Consider the following 19,466-nt stretch of genomic DNA (forward strand, 5'->3'; position numbering starts at 1 on the left):
AGCGTCCCACTGTCACACTGCTGCTTTTGGAGCACTCAGGTATGCGTTTCCCAAGAGCCACACACCGCGTCTGCAGTAGGTGCACTGCCTTCAGTTATCTACAAGCATATAAAAACCGATTTAATGAAGCCGAGACAGGACTGCAGCCCCCCCCTTTTAATCATCTGAGCAGAGCTCTGGAACACTCCCAGTTAAAAAAGAGGAAAGGAAAAGCAATATTGCCTTAGATAGCACAGAGGATGACTTCAGAAAAAGAGGATTGAAACCACAAATGCAGGTTTTACAGAGTGTTTATTTTTCCAATACCACAAGGGACATACATGAGCAGGCCCCCCCGGAGGGCTCTGCAAACCAGACCAGTTCCATCTGTACACTACAGTGGCCCCAAAGGAGGCAGAGCCAGACCCCCCAGCTCCGCTCCCTATCTTTGGTAAGCAGGTTTCACACCTCCGCTCTGCCGTCACTAACACCGCAGTTCTGTTCATCCCGGGGTGTGTGCGCGGGTCTCTCTCATTCCCACAACATGAGGCTGTCGGGTGCATTAAGGATAAACCATTGCAGAGACTAAACTTGTTGCATCCCTCAGGCTTGCATCTCAAACAGGGACTTGTACAGTTGAAAAAAAAAAAAAAAGTGCATGGTCAAGGGAGGTAGGATAGAGCTAGAAAAGGGACAAAAGAAAAAAAAAAAAAACAAACCCCTACAATTCTTGCTACTGCTGCTTAACTGCTGACTTTTCCCCTCACTGAAGCAATTATTTCTTGGTAAGTAATTGCTCCAATGAGGAAGAGAGTCACGGTTTTGCTCTCAAGGATGTTCACCTTCTTGCAACGCAGCTACAGCCATGCTCTAGGAGATCAGTTACAGCAACAACTGGCAATAGCTTAGAGGAGCGACCAGTGAAGTACACTCGACTTGGCAAATCCCATCAGGTCATCCTTGAGTCCGCACATCACAGTCTACCTGCACAACGCAGCACGGATGCCCGGGCAGAGAGGGAGGCTGTCAGAACCGAGAGACACCGTTGCGTGTTGAGCCTCACATTAGGCAAGACAGAATACAGTGGCTCTGACTACAGATGCAGATTAATAACTAACACCACTTTAATGCAATACTGCTGTAGAGCCTGAAAATCCAAGGAAAAAAAAAAAGAACCCTTTATGTTCTATGTACATTACATCCATTTACAGAGTTGGCCAGTACTGTGTACAACATATAAATACATGATCAAACAGATGCATAGAGGATACTTACAGGAGCCAAATAATTCACTTTATACATCCAAGAATGAAAATATAAAAAAAGGAAAAAACACTGCTTTAAATGTTAGATGATCGTCACACAGATGCACAGCTAGACGCTTGCAAGTGGTCAGATGTTGTCACGTTAAGGTCCTCATTGCAGGGCTGCAATGCAGAGATCGCTGGCCACGTAAACGAGCTTCTAGGAACCTCCGACATTTCACACTAGTTTGTGGCAAGTCAGCCAAAAGAGGCAGTCACATCGGCTGGTCCAAGAGTTCAGCCAGGCACACAGTTCCCTGCGCCACACATCTTCTTGCAGACCAGCAGAAGGCATTCGGTTGGCACCTGCCACTTTTTTTTTTTTTTTTCCTCTTCTTCTTGCATCCTCCGAGTTGGCTCCGTCCAGTATACGGTTAGCTGTATACGGCTCTACAGCCACCTGCAGAGTGCTTTACTGGGCACCACGTTCTGCTGTAGCATCCAAAGACCGTACAGAACCGTCACTGCAGAGCAGCTCTTTGCTTACACTTACTGTACAGCGGTCCTTCCCACACAAACCAAGAATGGAGATGGCAGAAGGGGAGAGTGGAAGACTGTAGGGCCTCACCTAGCGCAGCCCCGAAATAGAAAACACCCTGTTCCAGTTCCTTTGGATGTAAAGATTTCCTTGACGGAGGGTCCACGGATTGCCACAGCAAACTGCCTGTCACTCAGGTGTTAGCCTCAGCACGTGTACCAGAGCGCAATCAGTATTTCCACGATAGCACGAAGCAGAAGGATCGCTCCAGTGGGGCGCAGCCCACCGAGACTGGAGTGTAACCGTGAGCAAGAAAGGGTTTTGCACTGTAGATTTTAGTGGGAAGGCAAGTCAACTTTCCTCACCAAAACAAAGTGTAATAGCATTTCTACTATAAACAGAATAGTATTTTGTGTACAGGTTTTAGGATCAGTCATTATCAAAATACACACACTGAATATACAATTTGTCCCATGGCCATAATTTATTATCTCACCACAAGGCACAATACACAAAGCTTAGAGGGTCCTATACAGTCATCATGACAAAACGCCCCGCAGCCTTTACACATGATCATGGCTTTAAGGCTGCACGAGCACTTGAACGATATCTCATCAACACTGCTGCTATCAGCAAACATCTGCACAGAAAGGGACGTATTATGGTTTGCAGCAAAGTTCGCTTTGTGGGTTAGCTGCATCATGCTTCCAGCAAGGCTTCTGGGAAAAGCTGGAGTGCTGGATGAATAATTAAAGCTGGTGGAATTAAGCTGCAGCTTAGAAAGCTTCCCATAAAATGCTTGCTTGATATTGAGCTGAGAGGGTATGGAAGAAGGCTCCAAAGGGTGATTGTGTCCTTTTCCTGGTTCCCTTGAAAACTTAAAAAATGGCAAGTCCATAACAAGCGGAACACTTTGCAAATGCTCAGTCAGCTCCACGGGGTTTTGTGCTGCGTCCTTCTGGTTCTCCATGTTACTCTTGGCTGGGCTGCCACATGCCAGCACATTCTCATTTTTTATTCCTCCCAGGGTGTCAGTGTGCTGCTTTGAAGTCCATTCGTCCCTTGCAACTGGCATTCCTTCTCCTGATGCACAGCTCTTGCTCAGAGGAATCTGTTTGCTGGGGGACAAGGTTCCCATGGCTGAAATTTGATCCAAAGCCCTGGAGTGATGTAGTCTAACGCTGGGGTTGCAAGGAAAACCAGAACCAAAGAGTTTTTTGCCTTGAACTCCAACATAATTTTTATTGACTGATGTACCTCCTGTCTGATTTGGACCAAGAGAAGTTACAGTTGGAGATAAAAACTGAGGCTCCGTAGAGGCGTTCAACTTCTCTGGACTTCTATTTGTGACAACACTTGTCAGTGGGCTGTGCTGTGGCACCCGATGGACCTTGGACAACTCCTTCTGCTCCTCAAAGCTACAGGAAGAAAATGTTCTTTCCCGGGGGCCCATATCTTCAGGCTTCTGAGAGGCACTTGCCACATTTGCCAGTTGGTCTTGGCAGCTTAAAGTCGAGCCAACTTTGGAATGTTTTTCTGAAGTAGATTGATCCTCCGCATCCTCTGCTCTAGGTAACGCTGCCCCTGATCCGCACTTCTTTTCCGGGGGATCCATGGAAGATCTCAGTGAGTGGAAGTCATCGCTCCTGCTTGGGGCACTCGTCTTTATTCCTACATCTGGAGAAGATTCTTTGCCAAAATAGCAACTGCTACCCCTCTCCATTTGCAGGGAGAGGCTTTCTGACTGCTTGTCCAGCAGCGGCTGTGTGATTTCCAGCTTGATGTTGCCATGAGATACTGGGAGAACTTCTTCCAATGGAAGGTTCCCCTTAAGCAGCTGCATCACCAAAGGGTTGCTGGTTTCAACAGAGGATACGGGCCGAGCAGAACCTGTCAGCCGCTCGGCTTTCTGAGGCAACGGTGCATGTGGTTCCCATCTCTGAGATGCAGGTGCAGCGCTCATCGCTGCAACTGCAGGGAAGTCCACAACACAGGCCAGACTATCTGTTTCCACAGATGATTTTGACCTAATCCTATCACATCTCTCAGTGCTGCTGTGACGGGAGGAGTCTTTCCCAGCCACCTCCCTACAGCTGACACTTCTGAAACATATATCCATCTCTACATTCTCATCAGCTACGTCAGCTTCAAAATCTGAAGCAGTATCTGTTGTTTCACTGTGCGTACTCTGTACTTCATCATCTCCGTTTGTCTTGAACTCTTGAGTCTCTCTCAGTGGCTGATGCGCATTTTCTTGTTCTGTTCTAGGGCACCTCTCCCTCAGCTGCAGAAGTTTTTCAGAGGTATCTATCCTATTCTGAGAAATAAAGTCATCGTATAAAGAGGGTTTCACCAGAGACTCTGTATTTTGTTCTTCATTACTTAGTTTGCCATCACTCTCTTTCTCTGCCTGCAGGTGTGCAAAGTTATACAGTGCAGGGTCTGCTTTCTCCACTCCAGTAGTCACCATTTTGGAGTTATCACTATCAGCAACACATTTTTCCACAAATGTTTCAGAGCCATTAAATCTAAATCTAGATACCATTTCTGGCTCATGGCATTCTTTACCACCTGATGACAATTCTGGCAGAAGAGCAGGACAACTGGAGGAATTTTCCTTTGTGTCAGAATGATAATCCAACTGTACAGCGGGATCACTAACATCTTTGAATTCTGACACAACCCTCTTTCCTGTAGGACTGATCACAGCTCCCTGCACCTGAGAACAAGACAGACCGTTCATTGGAGGAATCACGCATTTCAGCTTTGTACTTTGCCTCTCCTGTGATGCAACACAAGATGGGGTTTCGGTCCTTGGGTCGCAGAGGAGCTGCTCAGGGCTCTCCTCCTGCCTCTCAGAAGTTGCATTGTCTAAGGATGACCCAGTCAAAGCATCACAGAACTGCCTTCTAGGTGAACCATCACCAGGTTGAGCTTCCCCTGAGCTAGTGCCTGCAGCACGTTCCAGATCACCACTTCCCTCACTCTTTGAAGCAAAGGGGTCTTGTCTTGAAGAGAGGAAGGAATTTGTGTTGGCCTCCTGAGCAGCCACCTCAGAGTTAGCCTTTTCTCCATTCACATGGAGAGACGACAGTAATTGTGTTCGTTGTAGATCTGACGAACGCTTTCCATGAGCTCTCTTTGATCTCCGGTGCTCTGTATGGCTGCTGGATTCTCCTCCACCACCTCCTTCATCAGTACTTCTCCCTCCACCTGGGCCACCCCCACCTCCAATGGCGGCTGTAGCAGCTTCTCGCTGGGCTCGGGCTTGCAAAGCACGGGCTTTAATGTCTGCGAGTGTTCTGGCCCCAGTCCTGCCCCGGCTGGAGGGCTCCGTGTTGGGGATGATCCTGGGGCATATCTGGTAAGCGGGCTGACCTTTAACCACCCAGGGTGGTTTAATACGTGAAAGTTGAATCTGAAAGAAAGGGAAAAGCAATTAGTTCTAACACTTGACCATTTTCAGACAGTGAGATGCATTTTATTAGCATCTGTTCATCACAGTTCTTATCACAAGAATTCAACAAAAACTTGAAATTCCAACTTAAAAACTAATTTTGGCAGAGAAGTAGCATGCTCTCTGTACCCTCTGCTTATGTGCTCTGTCATGCGATATGTAAAGCTCAGTTAATATTCACATTGTTTTACCAGTGCCCACAAATACGAAATAAGTGATTTGCATTAAGATCTTCAGAAATCAAAATGGTCTCCTTTACACCAGGATGACAACCCTGAAGCTAAGATGGATACCTCTAGCCAAAATGGGAAAAGTCAGAAGGAATACTACGATTCTGCCCAAAAGGAAAGGAACGGAGAAACTACACAGGATGAAGAATACAATTTGAAGGTCTCTTGCAACAAGTCAGCTAGTTTCGGGAAAAGTGATTTCTGTATCCACAGAAATGCCAACTAACAGAGTAAGTCAAGGTTACCCTGTGCTCTTGTGCAAAGACCTTGGAATGATATTCCATTCTTTGCCTGTCTAAATAAGATAGTAAACTGTGGTAATCAGGGGTACTTAGCCAGCTCTACCAATGAAAAGATTCCACTTCTTAAGATGACAACACTTGACATTTTAATGTTTTGATGCTACTGAGCATGACAGCCCTGAGATACCAAGCAGCTATAATTCTCTTTCCTACCCGGATGGGTGGGACTTTTGGCTCCTCTTTAGTAGGCTGTGGCTTTTCTGGGTGAACACTTTCAATTGTGTTACGAAAGGACTGACGATCTTCAAGCCGGGGCTTCTTTTCGGGGAAGGACGCAGAGGCAGCCTCCTCAAAGCATTTCCTCTTCTGGTCCTTGGACTCCCGAGCAGAGTTCTCCTGGGGCAAACTGGGAATTCTGTTTGCAGCTGCCAATGACAGATCTTCCGATTTACTGTGTAATTTGGAAGTCTCTGGAGAGAGGTGCAATTCTGAACTCTCTGGCTTCAGTACTGCAGCCGAAGGGCTCGTCAGATCATCTTTCTTCAGGTCTTTCTCAGGCTTTGTCTCTTTATGAAGAGAGGAATCTGGTCCCACAGAAGCGGTCTCTTTGGAAGCCTCCATTTGCTCAGGTTCACGCAATTTGTACAGGCTCCTCCTGGCTCTGCATCGCAGGTCAGCCCGGGAGCGTTTTTTGAAGTGCCCATCTCTCTGCCGTGTAGAAGGACCGCGTGGCAGTCTTGCTTCTCCTTTAACAGACAGTCCTGTCCTGTTCTCAGCATCTTCTTGCACCAAATTCTGCTCCTGGGATTCTTCTTGGGTCAAGCCCAACCTATGAGGCAAACACAAGAACTAGCTAAAAGCTAAAACCCATCCTAATTCAAGCATTTCATCTTTTACTTATAGCTGTACTGTATACCACTATACACAGTAACATACAGATGACAAAGCAGATGCTCATCAAAACCTCGTTAAGTCGGTCTGCAATGAGACAACCTATAAATTTGCTATCCCACATTACCATCACAGGGAATGAGAAAAATAAGAAAATGTAAAGATGTGTGACAGAAAACGAGTAATATTAACTTGTCTTGCAAATGAAATAGACGTGCTACAAAATTCTGCTGTGACCCAGCCAATTCCACTAAGGATTTCCCTGGAGCAACAGTCTGAATGATTCACCCCACCACCTGTATCTTCCAAGGAGTTTATGCTGCATCTTCTTAGGTATCCGCAAGCAGAAAGACACTCTGCCACCTGCATAAACATAGGTAAAACAGGACAGATGAGGTAAAATTTCTCACTTTTGTCCATAGTAGTCCTCAAAGAACTTCTCTTTCCATTGCTCCACTCTCTTTTCCTTTTCCATCTCCTGCCGAATTCGAACTTGCATCTCATGAGTGAATTCACCTACATGGAAGCAAGAGACTGAAATTCAATCCCAAACCAAACTGATTCTGCAAATGCAACCTTTTGTGTTTTAACAGTACAGCAGCTATATATACGAAGGACAGATTTTCTGTTATTGCCCTGTTCTCCACCCTACTATGGATCCACATGCTGCCTGCAACTCCTTAAGGGCAGCCTCAGTCACACAGCCTCAAGCAAGTCTGAAAAAAAGAAAGAAATCATGTTTTACCAGACACAGGCCACCATTTCAGGAAAGATAAGTCTGGCACTACTTGACACCTCCACCACTTCATTCTGAAGGTCCCATGGCACCAAAGGAAACACATCTTTGATTTTAAAGAAAAAAAAAGAAAAAAGAAGAAAAGTTGGGGGCAACATAGCCAGATACGCTGCAAAGCTGGACTGAATTCCCATTCATTAACTGTAAAAGAAAAACAAAATAAATCCCATAAAATGAGTACCTATTCTCCAGCCACCTAGGAAAGCGAACCTACTCACCATCAGCTAGTCGTTCTCTCCAGCTCTGTGCAGCGTGGGTGAAGAATTCATTATTCAGAGCACTGCCACTGAGACGCATCAGCCCATCAGCCCCAACCTAATGGGACAAACCCAGGACAAACAGAAAACATTTGCTCCAGCCATTCCACAATCAAGAGGCAATGCAGTGAATGGAAAACACCCAAGTGCTGCACCCTCATACCTGTCTATCAACTTCTGGAAGGAGGTAAAGAAGCTGCTGCTGGAAGTGCGATGGGAGCGCATTAAAGGTTCTGGAGTTTATCAGAGCTCGCAGGTTTGTATTGACAAGAATGGAACCAGGCGTTTCAAAGTCAATATCCTCACCCCTGTTTCGTTTCATTTGCCCTGTAGTTTAAGGACAGGCAAATGAAATAAATGTTGTATAAAAGTATTTCAGCATTATGGGCAAGAAATTCATGTCAAACTACTACAGCAAAAGAAGCAAGATGCACGAGAAAGGGCTGTAGTATTCAAGTATGAAGAAAGACTCTCTCAAACACACTAATGAATAGACATGCATCTGGAATTTTGATACAAGGTCACATTTCTGTCATATTCAGGTACAATTCTCGATGCTGCTCTTCAGACTGGGCAAACTTTTAAACAATTGTCCCACTAATGTACAGGGAGGAAGGTCTGGCTTGTGAGCATCAAGATCATCACATGCCTTCTGAAGGAAGAGAACCTCAGTGTTCTTTTCTCAGATACACACGGACTTCAACATTGCCTGCTTTTATGGCCAGTTACTCTTCTAACTTTAATTAGAAGCACCTACCAGCTGTGGGCTTTCGGATGCCTCTCAGAAGCTGTGGAGGATCCCTGTTTATTTCTGTTCTACTACGCAAGGTGGCTTTGCACAGGGCCAAAGAGCTGCTGCTGCTGCTGGATGTGCTACTGCTCTCCCCATCAGCATGCCTTCCTGTGAAGCCTAAAAGCAAAACAATTACATAAAAATATGCAAAGAACAGCAGAAGCCCAACTTAGAGAGTGGTTTAACATACAAGAATTATCTGCTAATAACAGACCCGCTATTAAAGGGTATTGCCCAGTTACCAACTATTTTGATGGAGTTAAACACATACACAACTCTCTACAGTCACATGCATTCTCATCAAGTGTTAAAGAAATCCTCAGGCAAACTTACAGATAACTAGGGACTACTGATTAAAAGCTACCTATGCAGTCATTAGAAAACCACCACAACAAGAGCAGTGCTCACCAGAGGCAGACTCCATGTGTGCCCCATTTACTTTCAGTGGTGTTAAGACAACACGTGGCAGCATTACACCAGTCTTTTTCTTTTGTTTGGATGTCTGCAGGCCAGAAAGAAACCAAAAACAAAACAAAGGAACAAAGACATTACAGAGGGGTAAAATAATCTTCTAAGCAGCACGTTGCTCAGTTAAAGAGCTACCCAGCTCCTAGGTAACTCTTCAGGTGTCATTACATTTATGAATAGCAGAGAATTCATACCTTCCTGTACATGATCCCTCCCCATACTGTAAACTCCCCACCTAAGGAGACAGCCCCATAACTCCAAGGCACCTGCACGCAACTAGTCCCTGGCACGCTCACCCAGCTATCATACAGTAATGAAAGCTCCCCTTGAGAGGCTTCACGCTTCCCATTAGTCCCACTTTTTCCTACCTGGGAGGCGGTTCTGTAGCTCTCCCTGGTAGCAGCAGGTCCCTTGCTCTGAGATTCAGTGGAACATGAAGCATTAGAGGAGGTTTCATCAAGAGACACTGAAAGAGGTGGGCACTCAGTCAGACACGGAAGTAGATCCTATAGTTTAATATTAATGTCATTAGACACTTACCATCATTATCACCACTCACAGTGCTTGCTTCATTGGATTCGCAACTTTCTGCATCTGCCGTATCCTCCAGCTCCTCCCCTTCTGGCACAGGCAGATTCCGAGACCACTGCAAGGCATCCTTCTAAACGGGCAAACAGAACTGGGATGGCTACAGTCCTCCCACCCAACCACTACGACTTAAACCAATGGAACAGACGGTTTAGCGGATATACTTCTTAAGCTTAATTTTTTTCATCTTCCCTAATCCTTGATGCAGAAAGATATTTTAAAGTATATTTGGGCTCACAGTGGAATAGAAGTCATCTAAACTACTAGCACACTTCATAGACACCTCCTAGACGAGTAACTCAAACATATACAAAATACATAAGGTTAATAATTCGTCATACTTTTCTGCAAGTAAGCAGTTTGTATTAAAGAAAAGTATCTCATTCTTACTACAAAATAACAGGTAGCACCAGAGTAGCGAAATACTAAGACAGTAAGCTTAAGAGATGTATTTACGACTCGTATAATCAAAGCCATTTCAATTCCATCTATTTTCAGCAAAATACGGCAATTCAACAAAATTTTCTGACAACAGAAAAAAATATGCAAATGAAATAGCTGAGATACCTGTTGTCTATCAAGCTAATATTTATCAGGGTATCCAACAGTACAAAACAATGCAAAAGAAAAGCCTAAGACCAGAAACATTTTCAACATTTGAGATTACTGGGACAATAAACTAAAAATAAAAAACGTTTCAGAGAGACCTCAAGATCTGAGGAAAATGGTGACACTAAATATACACAGAATGCAGTGGAGCACAAACCAAGCAACCAGAAGAATGAATATACATTTTCCTATCAAGATTTTACTCATAGCTACAAGCTCTTGGACCAATTTAATTTATTGGTTGGCTGTGTTCCCTTATGGCTGGCAGAAAAGGAGTGAACGGGACTGTTGCAATAAGCGCCCACCTGAGTTGGACAGAAGTACTGGAATAAGAGGATTTATCTTGCTTGTGCAATTTAGAAAAAAACCCTATTATTTCTTGAAAGGAATTTATCATATATGGCTGAATATAGCTGAAAGGTACAAGCTCTAATGAAATAATGAATTCCAGACACTCTTTCACATGACGATCTCGCATGCAGCACATTCAGCTCGTATGATGCTCAGTGACAGTTTAACACTCAGCTACGCATAACAAGCAGAACTCGCACCTCGGCCCTCAGTTGAGAGCAGGAACTCAGCATTTACCTTGAGCGTGAAAAGGCTGATGCGTCCAGGCAGTTTGTAAAAGAGTCCATCACCTCCCCTTGAATTGGAATGGAGCATGGCATTGAGGCAGGCTAGGGGAGAAGTGCCACTGAAATGGAGAAAAAAAGAAAACAGTAAGTTTTAAGAAATGGCCTTATCAAAAAAACAGCCTGAGAGATCTGTTTAAATGGGCGTCATTTAGCTGACTGAGGGAAACAGAGATGATGCTCATTAACTTTATGGGATGGGCACTTCAGTCAGAACAGCATTACTGTTTTCCTCTTTGACCTGTACGTCAGCCTCAACACATCACAGAGAAGCAATCAGCAGAAAACAGCAAATGTTATGCCAATTTTGAAGTTATTCTCAGCCATTTTTAGATGTTTCTAACTTGTATTACTCGTTTCCTCCCTTTCTCTGCTTGAAACTTTCAGAGTTGGATTGATTTTACAAAAAACCCAGATTTATTCAGCAGTAGAAAGATGCAAACAAACCCAGCATACTGTTTCTGGAAGGTCTTCCCTGACTTGTCACAGACAAATTGCACTAGCAAAGTTAGATATAAAAGGTCCGATGCACTAATTTGTCAAGTCCTACGTAACTCCCTGGTTAAAGCAACCATCCTACGCTCACAATGATGGAACTTTTGTGCCACGTAATCTCATGTTTTCCAATAAGTCACACATGTGCAGACAGAAAGTTACCTGGAACAGACATTAAAGCAGCATTGATTTCATTATTATTAAACGTGAAACTGAAAACTGGATTGAGACAAAATATTTCAAAGAAAATCATTCTCAAATCGAAAACTTAGAGCAGTTTCTGTTTCCACCCTGCATGCGTTTGTTTTTTTGGACATTTCTGCACAAGCCTTGGCAACAGACAAAATTACCCTGTATCACTTTTAGATGTTATGAAAAAAATTTCCAGCCTTCTGTCCTGTTAGACAGTGTTTTCCCTTCTGTGTTTAACAGAATGCTCCAAGCACACTAACCAGCCACACAGCACACTTTCTTAGATTGGCAAAACAAGCAGTTTTCCCCAAAATGAGAAAAAAACCAAACAGTTAAAACTCTCCTAAGAGCTAGAACTCAGCAATGGTGCTGGGCACAAGTGTCCTGGCTTAAGCATCAGCCACGCAGGACCATTAATGCCAGTGGTAAGGAACACAGCCCTCCCAGCGGACTAGTGTGACCTCCAAACCAGGGAACGCTGCCTCAGTATTGATTCAAAGGGAAAAACATCTTGAGCCACCAAGGCATTTCCTTCAGGAAATGGAGTTTCAGGAAGGGCTTCTATACAAGTACCAGCAAAGTCTGCGGCACGCTTAGCTAGGTAGGATCACTGCCTTTATTCTGTGAACAATTATGCTCCAAAGAAAACAGTCTTTTCTTAAAGCAGAGAGTTAGTGACTGGGGAAGAAAAAGCAGATATCCCAAAGGAAAAACTCCGACCTTTAAAGGAACAACTTAGCTCTGTGGGATTTAACTTGACACATGCTCCGAAGTCTGGTCTTTAGTTACATACTGTGACAGGTCACTTGTCAAAACTGGGAGAGCACCAAGATACTTTATGTGTGTGGAGACCTGCTATTACCTTTAGCAGAGGACAGCCTATGCACGTAGATCTTCAACTATCTGCTGAAGTAATAGGACTGATGTCAGAAAAGTGCAGAGTATTGATTAGAACACAGCTGTATGAAGGTCCTCATTAAAAACCTGTCTGAATTCTACTCAGACCTGTGAAACCACTGCCCATATCCAAACCAGTGAAAATCTCCTCAGCAAGGATCGCCAGTGGTAGGTGGGCGTTCTAACAGCTCTGGTGTCGATGCAGCAACACCCGCCAGCATCGTCCCTCTCCAAACAATGGCAACTCCTACACATGACACCTCTGTATGCATCACCAATTTTCACTATTCAAACCATCCCAGCTGTTTCCTGATTTCAGACACAAATAAGGAGCAGAAACAAGCTAACATTTTGAGTTGTTAGCTCCCAGAAAAAAAATCATTTTACCTTCTGTAGCTGGGTAAAGTACAGGTTCAGGAAACGCAAACACCATGGTGGAAAACAGTCCACAGAATCGAGGTGAGGGACAAGCAAGACTAGAAACAACCCAAACATCTGGGTTCCCCAGAAGTCAATCAATAGGCAGCAACCAAAAGAGACTGCTTTTTTTGTCTCTGGTAGTCAAACTTTCTTCTTTTTTTTTTTTTTGCCACGCAGCACTAGCTGAGGCATTTGGACTATCACGGTTACCTACTTTCTTTGATCTGCAAGACACTCTCTATTTCTCTTCTACTACTGTCACAGAAACAGATGGAAGTTCACAGGAACTTAACCAAGGAAAACAGTCTCCCACTCCTGTCGTTTCCAAGGCTCCATATCAGGTTCTTTTCCATATGAAACCCACGTTGAGATGGGCATCTCCTCTGTGCAATGTCTAGAGCCACAACAGTGTGAGCTGCATTATCATGGTATTTGGAAATCCGAGCAGAAGCCAGTATAATAATATAAAATAAAGACTTTTTTGAGTCTCCTAAAACATAACGTCTGCTCTAGAAATGAAGCATCAGAGGAGACAAAACTTAAACTGTTCTCAAACTGGAGTCACAATAGCAGAAAATACTGGGAGCTACTTACAAAAGAATCATACAAGTAAGTGGCAAGTACAACAAAATGCAGGAGTCTGATCTGCAATAGGCATTTATTTTACAATAGATGGATGAAGGGGACTCTGTATGTTATAAAAAAATACAAGAACAGCTTCCAGTTATTGTCAAAGGAAAAAAAAAAACCACAACCTGTATATAGATGTCTATACTGTCATCTGAAATTACCATGCTGGAAAGAGAAAAAAAGGAAGAAGAAAAGTGGGCTGGAGACAAGGCAGAACTGCACGAAGCAAGACAAGCCTTCATATGCAGCCTCCCCCATGCTCCACACTATGTTTCAGCCGAGATCATCAATACTAACCTCATTTCCTTTAGTCCTTCAGCCTCTATGACCTGCAGAATCTGTTTTGGGGTCATAGGAGCATCAGAGTAATTTTCCAGCACCTGAAAAGACAGAGAGACCACGTGTCATTACCGAATTTGCTTCTGCATTCACAGAACTACTCCATAAGCTGCGGTTCAGATCCAATAATATGCCTCTTAAAACTTTACTCATCTGCAAAAGACACACACTAAAAATTTCAGGCTACCTCAAGATTAGATCACAGTAAGCATGACAAAAGGCTTACCTTAATCTGGTCCCTAATTAACTGAAATACAGACATGAAGGAGACAAAAAGCAGCAGAATTTGGCCTTGACCCCATAGCATGAAACCAGTGGAAGCTCTACCGCAGACTTCAATATACATTAGACCGAGCTGCTGCCACATACAACCTTCAAAACTGTACAGTGGTTAGCAACCTTTAATGATGTAAAACGTTCTCCCTGCCATGTACCTTCCTACCTCTCAATAAAGCATCCAGTATTTTTCTGCCAATAAAAGTATTGCTGTACAACTATACAATTCAATAGCCTACCTTCCTTGGATTACTGGATTCATTTCATCTTCGCTCCATCTCAAGAAGGGTACCACAGGTAAGAGTCAGAATTCTTGTCAGAGAAGGACAGAATTCAGAAAAGGACAACAATAACAGTAAAGGATGTGGAAAAAAATTATGGCTAGAGACACTAAAAAGATTTGGAGTGCTTGCCTTTGAAAGAAAACAAGTAAAATCAGGTATTAAAAAGGCAATACAATAAATAACAACTCCCTCTTTCATATATTATATGAAGAATAGAATTGCCACTTATATGCAAAGAACTAAAGAGGCTATTACATTTTTTTTTTAAAGCCTGTGGAACTTACTGCTCCAAAATGTCTAGAAGCAAGAACTCATGGATTCAAGAGGAGGACCGGACATTTCTGTGGATAAGAAGATTACCCACATAAACAGGAAACAATGAACAAAAATAAGCCGCAGTAGATGTAAACCACGATGTTTCTTTGGGAGCAGATTATTCTACAGCTGCCCAACATGCGCTGCCTCCTGCGCTTTCCATTGAAGCGGACAGCACTGCTCTCTGAATGCAAAAGACACTGAACTCAACAGACTTCTGGGTCCGATCCAGCAAAAAGACTGCGATATAGGCACTCAACACGGCCTGAAACGTCCAAGAAAAGCAGCAAGGGGTATTCACTCGGGAACTTTTTGAACGTAACCGTGGTCTAAATTCCCCTAACATAATGGCCACAATGATGCACAATCCTGATTTCATTTGTCACCATGCATTAGAATAGTCAGCAACAGCAAACTGTCTTTCAGTTTGACTTGTGTGAGAAGCCAGTGGAGGAACCCAAATGTCCCATTTATACCAGCAACATCTAGAACTGAGTCACTGCAGCACTGTGGCAAGGCACAGAGTCTGCTGTCTGCCTTCTAAAGTCGCATGAACGGGACATTTGCAAAAAAAAGTGTTCTGCAGGACACCATTTGCATCTCCGTACCATCTCCGGCCTCCGCAAGTAAAGAAAAAACCCAACCCACGTCACCGTAGTTCTGCACTTCAACTATGTTTTGTGATAAAAGGAATTTCTTAAATCATATCCACCAAACGTGTATTTTTCAGATGCTTGAAGATCGCAAGCATCGGTGGTGCTAACCTGGTAGGGGACAGAAATTTGAGAAGTACGTAACCTGAGACAAAACACAAAGAATTTAAAGAAAAGATCAAAGAAAGTGATAAGCCATATTCAGAGAGAGTAAACAATTTTAATTCCAGCTCCATCGCACTTTTTCTTCCACTAACCAAAAAACCTCCATAGGTTATGATGTTTCCATGCCTTCCCCATGAACTGTCACCCCCTGTCACTCAAAGGGAGCAGACAGCTGACAAGGGGAAACACATCACTCCCGAGTTGAGTGCAAGATCCACAAGATGGAACATGCCTGCTCTGAAAAATAAGGAAATTCTTCACAGCTTATAAAATCTCTTTCAGGTGACAGACACAGCAAGCAAAATACACAGCCTAAAACGGAGCATGAACGAGCATTTACATAAAGATAAAAGAATCTACGCTCAGGGGAACAATTTCCAATCAACAGCTATACTAAGTGTACAGACTGCTTAATGGAAGAACTGGGGGAGAGATGTTGCAGCTTCAGCCACCAAAGCTCAGTCTCCAGCACTGGCCCTCCATCCCTCTCCAACCCGACACTGCCCATGTCACGTCAACCCTGCATCAGGAGCTACAACTTAAACAACGTTAGCTATTCCTTACCCCCAAAAAAGATTTATTCCCCCCCCCCCCCACACACACTATTTATAATACTGATAGTCAAGGGTCCCTATGCCCCTAATTATGGAAGTTTACATCACTCCCCCAATTAATTTACTAGACGTCTAGCTCCGATAGCACTTGTTGAATAGTCCTATGGCTCTGGGTGTTCAAATCAATCTTTGAAGGCTTATTTCATGGAACGTGCATAGTATTAGCTCTGTAGGAGCAGCAACACTGAAAAGCACTTTTGCCTATGATTCTCAGAAACATCGAGAGGAATACAAAATACAATAGCACGCGTCAGAAAGGAAAATTAAAAGCATTTTGACAGGGAGCACGTGTAAGACTAGTGTTAAATAAAGATCTATTTTTAGTGGATTTACAATCAGTCCTGCAAGCTGGAAGTGCAGCTACGCAACTGCGGGTCTCTCTAAGTGGATAATCTAGTATGAGATCGTTCTATTTCTGGTTCATCAATGGCTCTAAGATGCTGTTGAGGCTTAGACATCTCATGCACCCACTGTGCCTGTGCCTGAGGTTCTGGCCAAAAGACAGGTGAGAGGAACTACGTGAAGAGATCCCTTTCCCACCATGTGAGGGTGAGGAGGTGTATTAGGAGACTGCTTTAGAGTCACTGTCTCATGTGCTGCTTTGAGCAGCCTATAAATACTGATTTTTTTCACCTGTTAGAGCTCAGGACATTTGAATGAGGTGACTTTGTGCAAGGTGACCTAGCAATGCCTCTGCCCCCAAGGTCACCTACCAGGAAAGCATCCCTGCCACCTGCAGTGACACACTTGGCTCACAGAACCAGGATCTCAAAGAGAAATGCACGATGAGGTACTAGACCACCAGACTCCTACAGTGAAGTTCTACAGTGGCTGGCTTATGCCATTCTCCAGTTTTTCAAGAAAAGTCATGGGGGCCTAAAATATTATAATTTACACACAAAAGATTATGCAAGTTGCTGGAAGAGAGATGCTTGTCTGGTTAGGTTTCCTCCTGGCAAGCAGTAAGAAAACACTCTGATAGCCAAACAAATCTTACTCAGAAGGAGCACCAAGACCTATCCCGAACATCCTCATTACCAGGCATGAGTCTCAGCTGGACTGACCCACACTGTTCTTTCTGAATGTTTATGTGCTCCAACGCATAACTGTGCCAAGCAAAAAACCAAATAAACACACACACACAAAAGAAAAAGCAAGGAAACAAAACCCCCTCAAGCCCTGTAAATCCATTTCTACAGAAGTCCATACACCACACAGCAAGTAGACCCACATCCTCACAAGTCGAGGACCACTGACAGGGCTACAGGGAGCAAACCGCAGAGATCCGTTCATGCCGGCTGCGGGCAGTCAGATCATCCCTTGCTCCATGTACTGGCACTCCTGTACCTGCACAGATCTGCGTCACCGTGTCACCGAGAGACGGCAGCTCCCAGGCAGAGGCCAAAGAGAGCAGACTCCTTCCAGCCAGCCGCAGAAGCGGACAGGGGCGACCATCGGCGCTCCATGCCGAGCAACAAGCCTCAACACCTCCAAGTGTGCCCCTTAAATAAAGCTTCTGACTAGTTCACGCTCGCTACCTGAAAGACACCAAAGTTACTTTTCTTTTTGTATCTCCTAGGTTATAAATGGGGTTCAAGACAGACAGGGCTTTAAATGCTTCATGGAGGGAATTTATCCTTCTCCCACTGCAATGGCCAAACGACAGCGGTGTTCCAACAGACCTACACAAACACCATCAAAGCAGACCTGCATCTGGAAGTTTAAGCCTTCAACAAGCAGATTCTCAAAGACAAAAAGACTAAGCCAAAGCCGCGGCCATGTCTCCTAAAACCAAAAGGGACAAAATAACGTCCGAGCGTGGTGAGGGTCTAACCCCAGGCACCGGCACGCCGCTCACCCTGCCCGCGTTTTGGGCAGGTGTGGCGCACGGAGAAAACCTGCGGCCTCGGTAATTAAACCAGAAACTTTTGACAGCGGCACTGCCTGGACTTCAGGCCAGGCCTCTCCCCGGAGGCTCCGGTTCTTCCCGCTCAGCCTTAAGCCATCTGAAAGGAAGAAAACGAACCATTCCCACACGGAAAACCGTGCCGGGGCTGCGGGCAACAACCCAGGCAGCAAATACCGAACCGCTGCCGCTGTGGGACGGTACCCCCCCCCCCCCCCCCCCCCCCCCCCCCCCGCCCTCCCCACCGCGAGAGCCCGTCCCGGGACTGGCGGGAGGAGGCGGTGGCCCCGGGGACCCCCCCGGACAGCGGGCAGCTCGTCCCAGAGCCCCTCGGCGGGCCGGGGCGGGGGGGGGGGGGCTGCGCTCGCATCGCACCGGTGTCGTCGCCCACCCCCCGGGGGCTTATCTCCGTCCCACCCGCCTCGGGAAGGAAAACAACCGGGAACGGGGGACACCGGTCGCAGCAGCACGGAGCCCCCCCGGCCGCGGGAGCGGCATGGCGGGTGGGGAAGCACCGGCGCCGCCGCCCCCGCCCCGCACCCCCCCCGTCCTCCTCCTCCTCCTCCTCCTCCTCCCCCCCCCCCACCCCCCCGCGGGCGGCGCCGCCGGCCCCGTTACTCGAGGAAAAGCCCCCGGGGCGGGAGAGGGGGGGGAGGCCCCTCGGGGCCCGGCGGAGCCCCGGGGCCCACCCCAGGCCCTCCGCGGCACGGCGGCCACCGGGGCGGCGGCGGCGGCGTCGTGGTGGTGGTCCCCCTCCCCGCCTCACCAGGCGAGCGGCCTCGGCCCACGTGCGCTCCTTCTTCCTCCGCTGCTTCATCTCCTTCATCCTCCTCCCGCGCGGGGCGGCGGGGCGGCGGGGCGCGGACCGTTAGGCGCGCGCGGGCGGGCGGGCGGGCGGGCGGCGGCGGGGGCGGGGCGGGCGCGTGGCGGGGCCGGGCGCGCGGGCGGGGGCGGGGGCGCGGGCGGGGCGCGAGACGGGGGCGGCTGCGGGCGCTACGGGAGGCGGCGGCGGCGGCGGCGGCGGTTCGGGACCGACATAACAACGGGGTCAAAGGGCTGGGAGCAAAGGGGGGGGGAGGGAGGGGGCGGGACTCGGCGACGGTGGCCGCGGCGGGACACGGCGCGCTGGCTCGCCGCGACCGAAGGGGCGGGGGCCGGGCGCGGCGGGCCTGGGCCTCGTTTGAAGGCAAACAGACCGCAAGGCCTGCCGGGAATTGTAGTTCCCGCCGCCGCTGCCGCCGCGGCCCCGCCTCCGTCGGCGGACTACAGCTCCCGGCGGGCGCCACCCGCGCCGCGCGGCATGCCGGGAACAGTCGCCGCCGTCGGCCTCGCCTCATGGCCGCGGGGTTCCTTCCCCCGGGCCGCGGTGGGAGAAGCGGCACCGCCCGGGCCGGGAGGCGGCTGCGTGGCCGGCGTTCCCGGCCCTGGGAGAGCGGGCTCCGGCAAACCTGGGAGGGAGGCAGGCAGGCAGGCAGGCAGGCGGCGGGGGGGGCCGCGGTCGCCCGCCCGCCCGCCCGCCTGCCTGCCTGCCTGCCGTGAGGAGGGAAGATGTC

At 46.9% G+C, this 19,466-nt stretch overlaps 1 protein-coding gene across 4 annotated transcripts; it reads right to left on the reverse strand.

Moving 5' to 3' along the window:
• Nucleotides 1–272: 272 nt before the first annotated feature.
• Nucleotides 273–18,804, reverse strand: ASXL1 (ASXL transcriptional regulator 1). 4 transcript variants are annotated; one of them, XM_052783425.1, is made up of 13 exons: nt 18,680–18,777; nt 14,216–14,288; nt 13,659–13,741; nt 10,681–10,789; nt 9,436–9,556; nt 9,264–9,361; nt 8,836–8,929; nt 8,392–8,544; nt 7,798–7,961; nt 7,596–7,692; nt 6,992–7,097; nt 5,904–6,519; nt 273–5,179 (listed from the first exon to the last, which is right to left on the reverse strand). In XM_052783425.1, the coding sequence occupies exons 3-13, from the start codon at nt 13,712–13,714 to the stop codon at nt 2,249–2,251; spliced, it is 4,545 nt and encodes a 1,514-aa protein (XP_052639385.1). In that variant the 5' UTR covers nt 13,715–13,741; nt 14,216–14,288; nt 18,680–18,777; the 3' UTR covers nt 273–2,248. The 4 variants fall into 4 exon arrangements, with proteins under 4 accessions (XP_052639385.1, XP_052639376.1, XP_052639366.1 ...); XM_052783416.1 differs by having other exon boundaries at nt 14,216–18,013; nt 18,680–18,764; XM_052783406.1 differs by lacking the exon at nt 14,216–14,288 and having other exon boundaries at nt 18,680–18,804.
• Between the last annotated feature and the right edge of the window lie 662 nt (nt 18,805–19,466).

Source organism: Harpia harpyja, chromosome 1 (assembly GCF_026419915.1).
Source record: "Harpia harpyja isolate bHarHar1 chromosome 1, bHarHar1 primary haplotype, whole genome shotgun sequence".
Lineage (NCBI taxonomy): Eukaryota > Metazoa > Chordata > Aves > Accipitriformes > Accipitridae > Harpia > Harpia harpyja.

Bases quoted from the DNA above. Each gene is read 5' to 3' on its own strand.
- ASXL1 (XM_052783406.1), bottom strand. From the start codon at position 18,739: ATGAAGGAGATGAAGCAGCGGAGGAAGAAGGAGCGCACGTGGGCCGAG. The intron at 10,790-13,658 runs GTTAGTATTGAT...TCTCCATTTCAG, and splicing joins GAAGGACTAAAGGAAATGAG to TGGCACTTCTCCCCTAGCCT. The intron at 9,557-10,680 runs GTAAATGCTGAG...TTGCCCGTTTAG, and splicing joins TCAGCCTTTTCACGCTCAAG to AAGGATGCCTTGCAGTGGTC.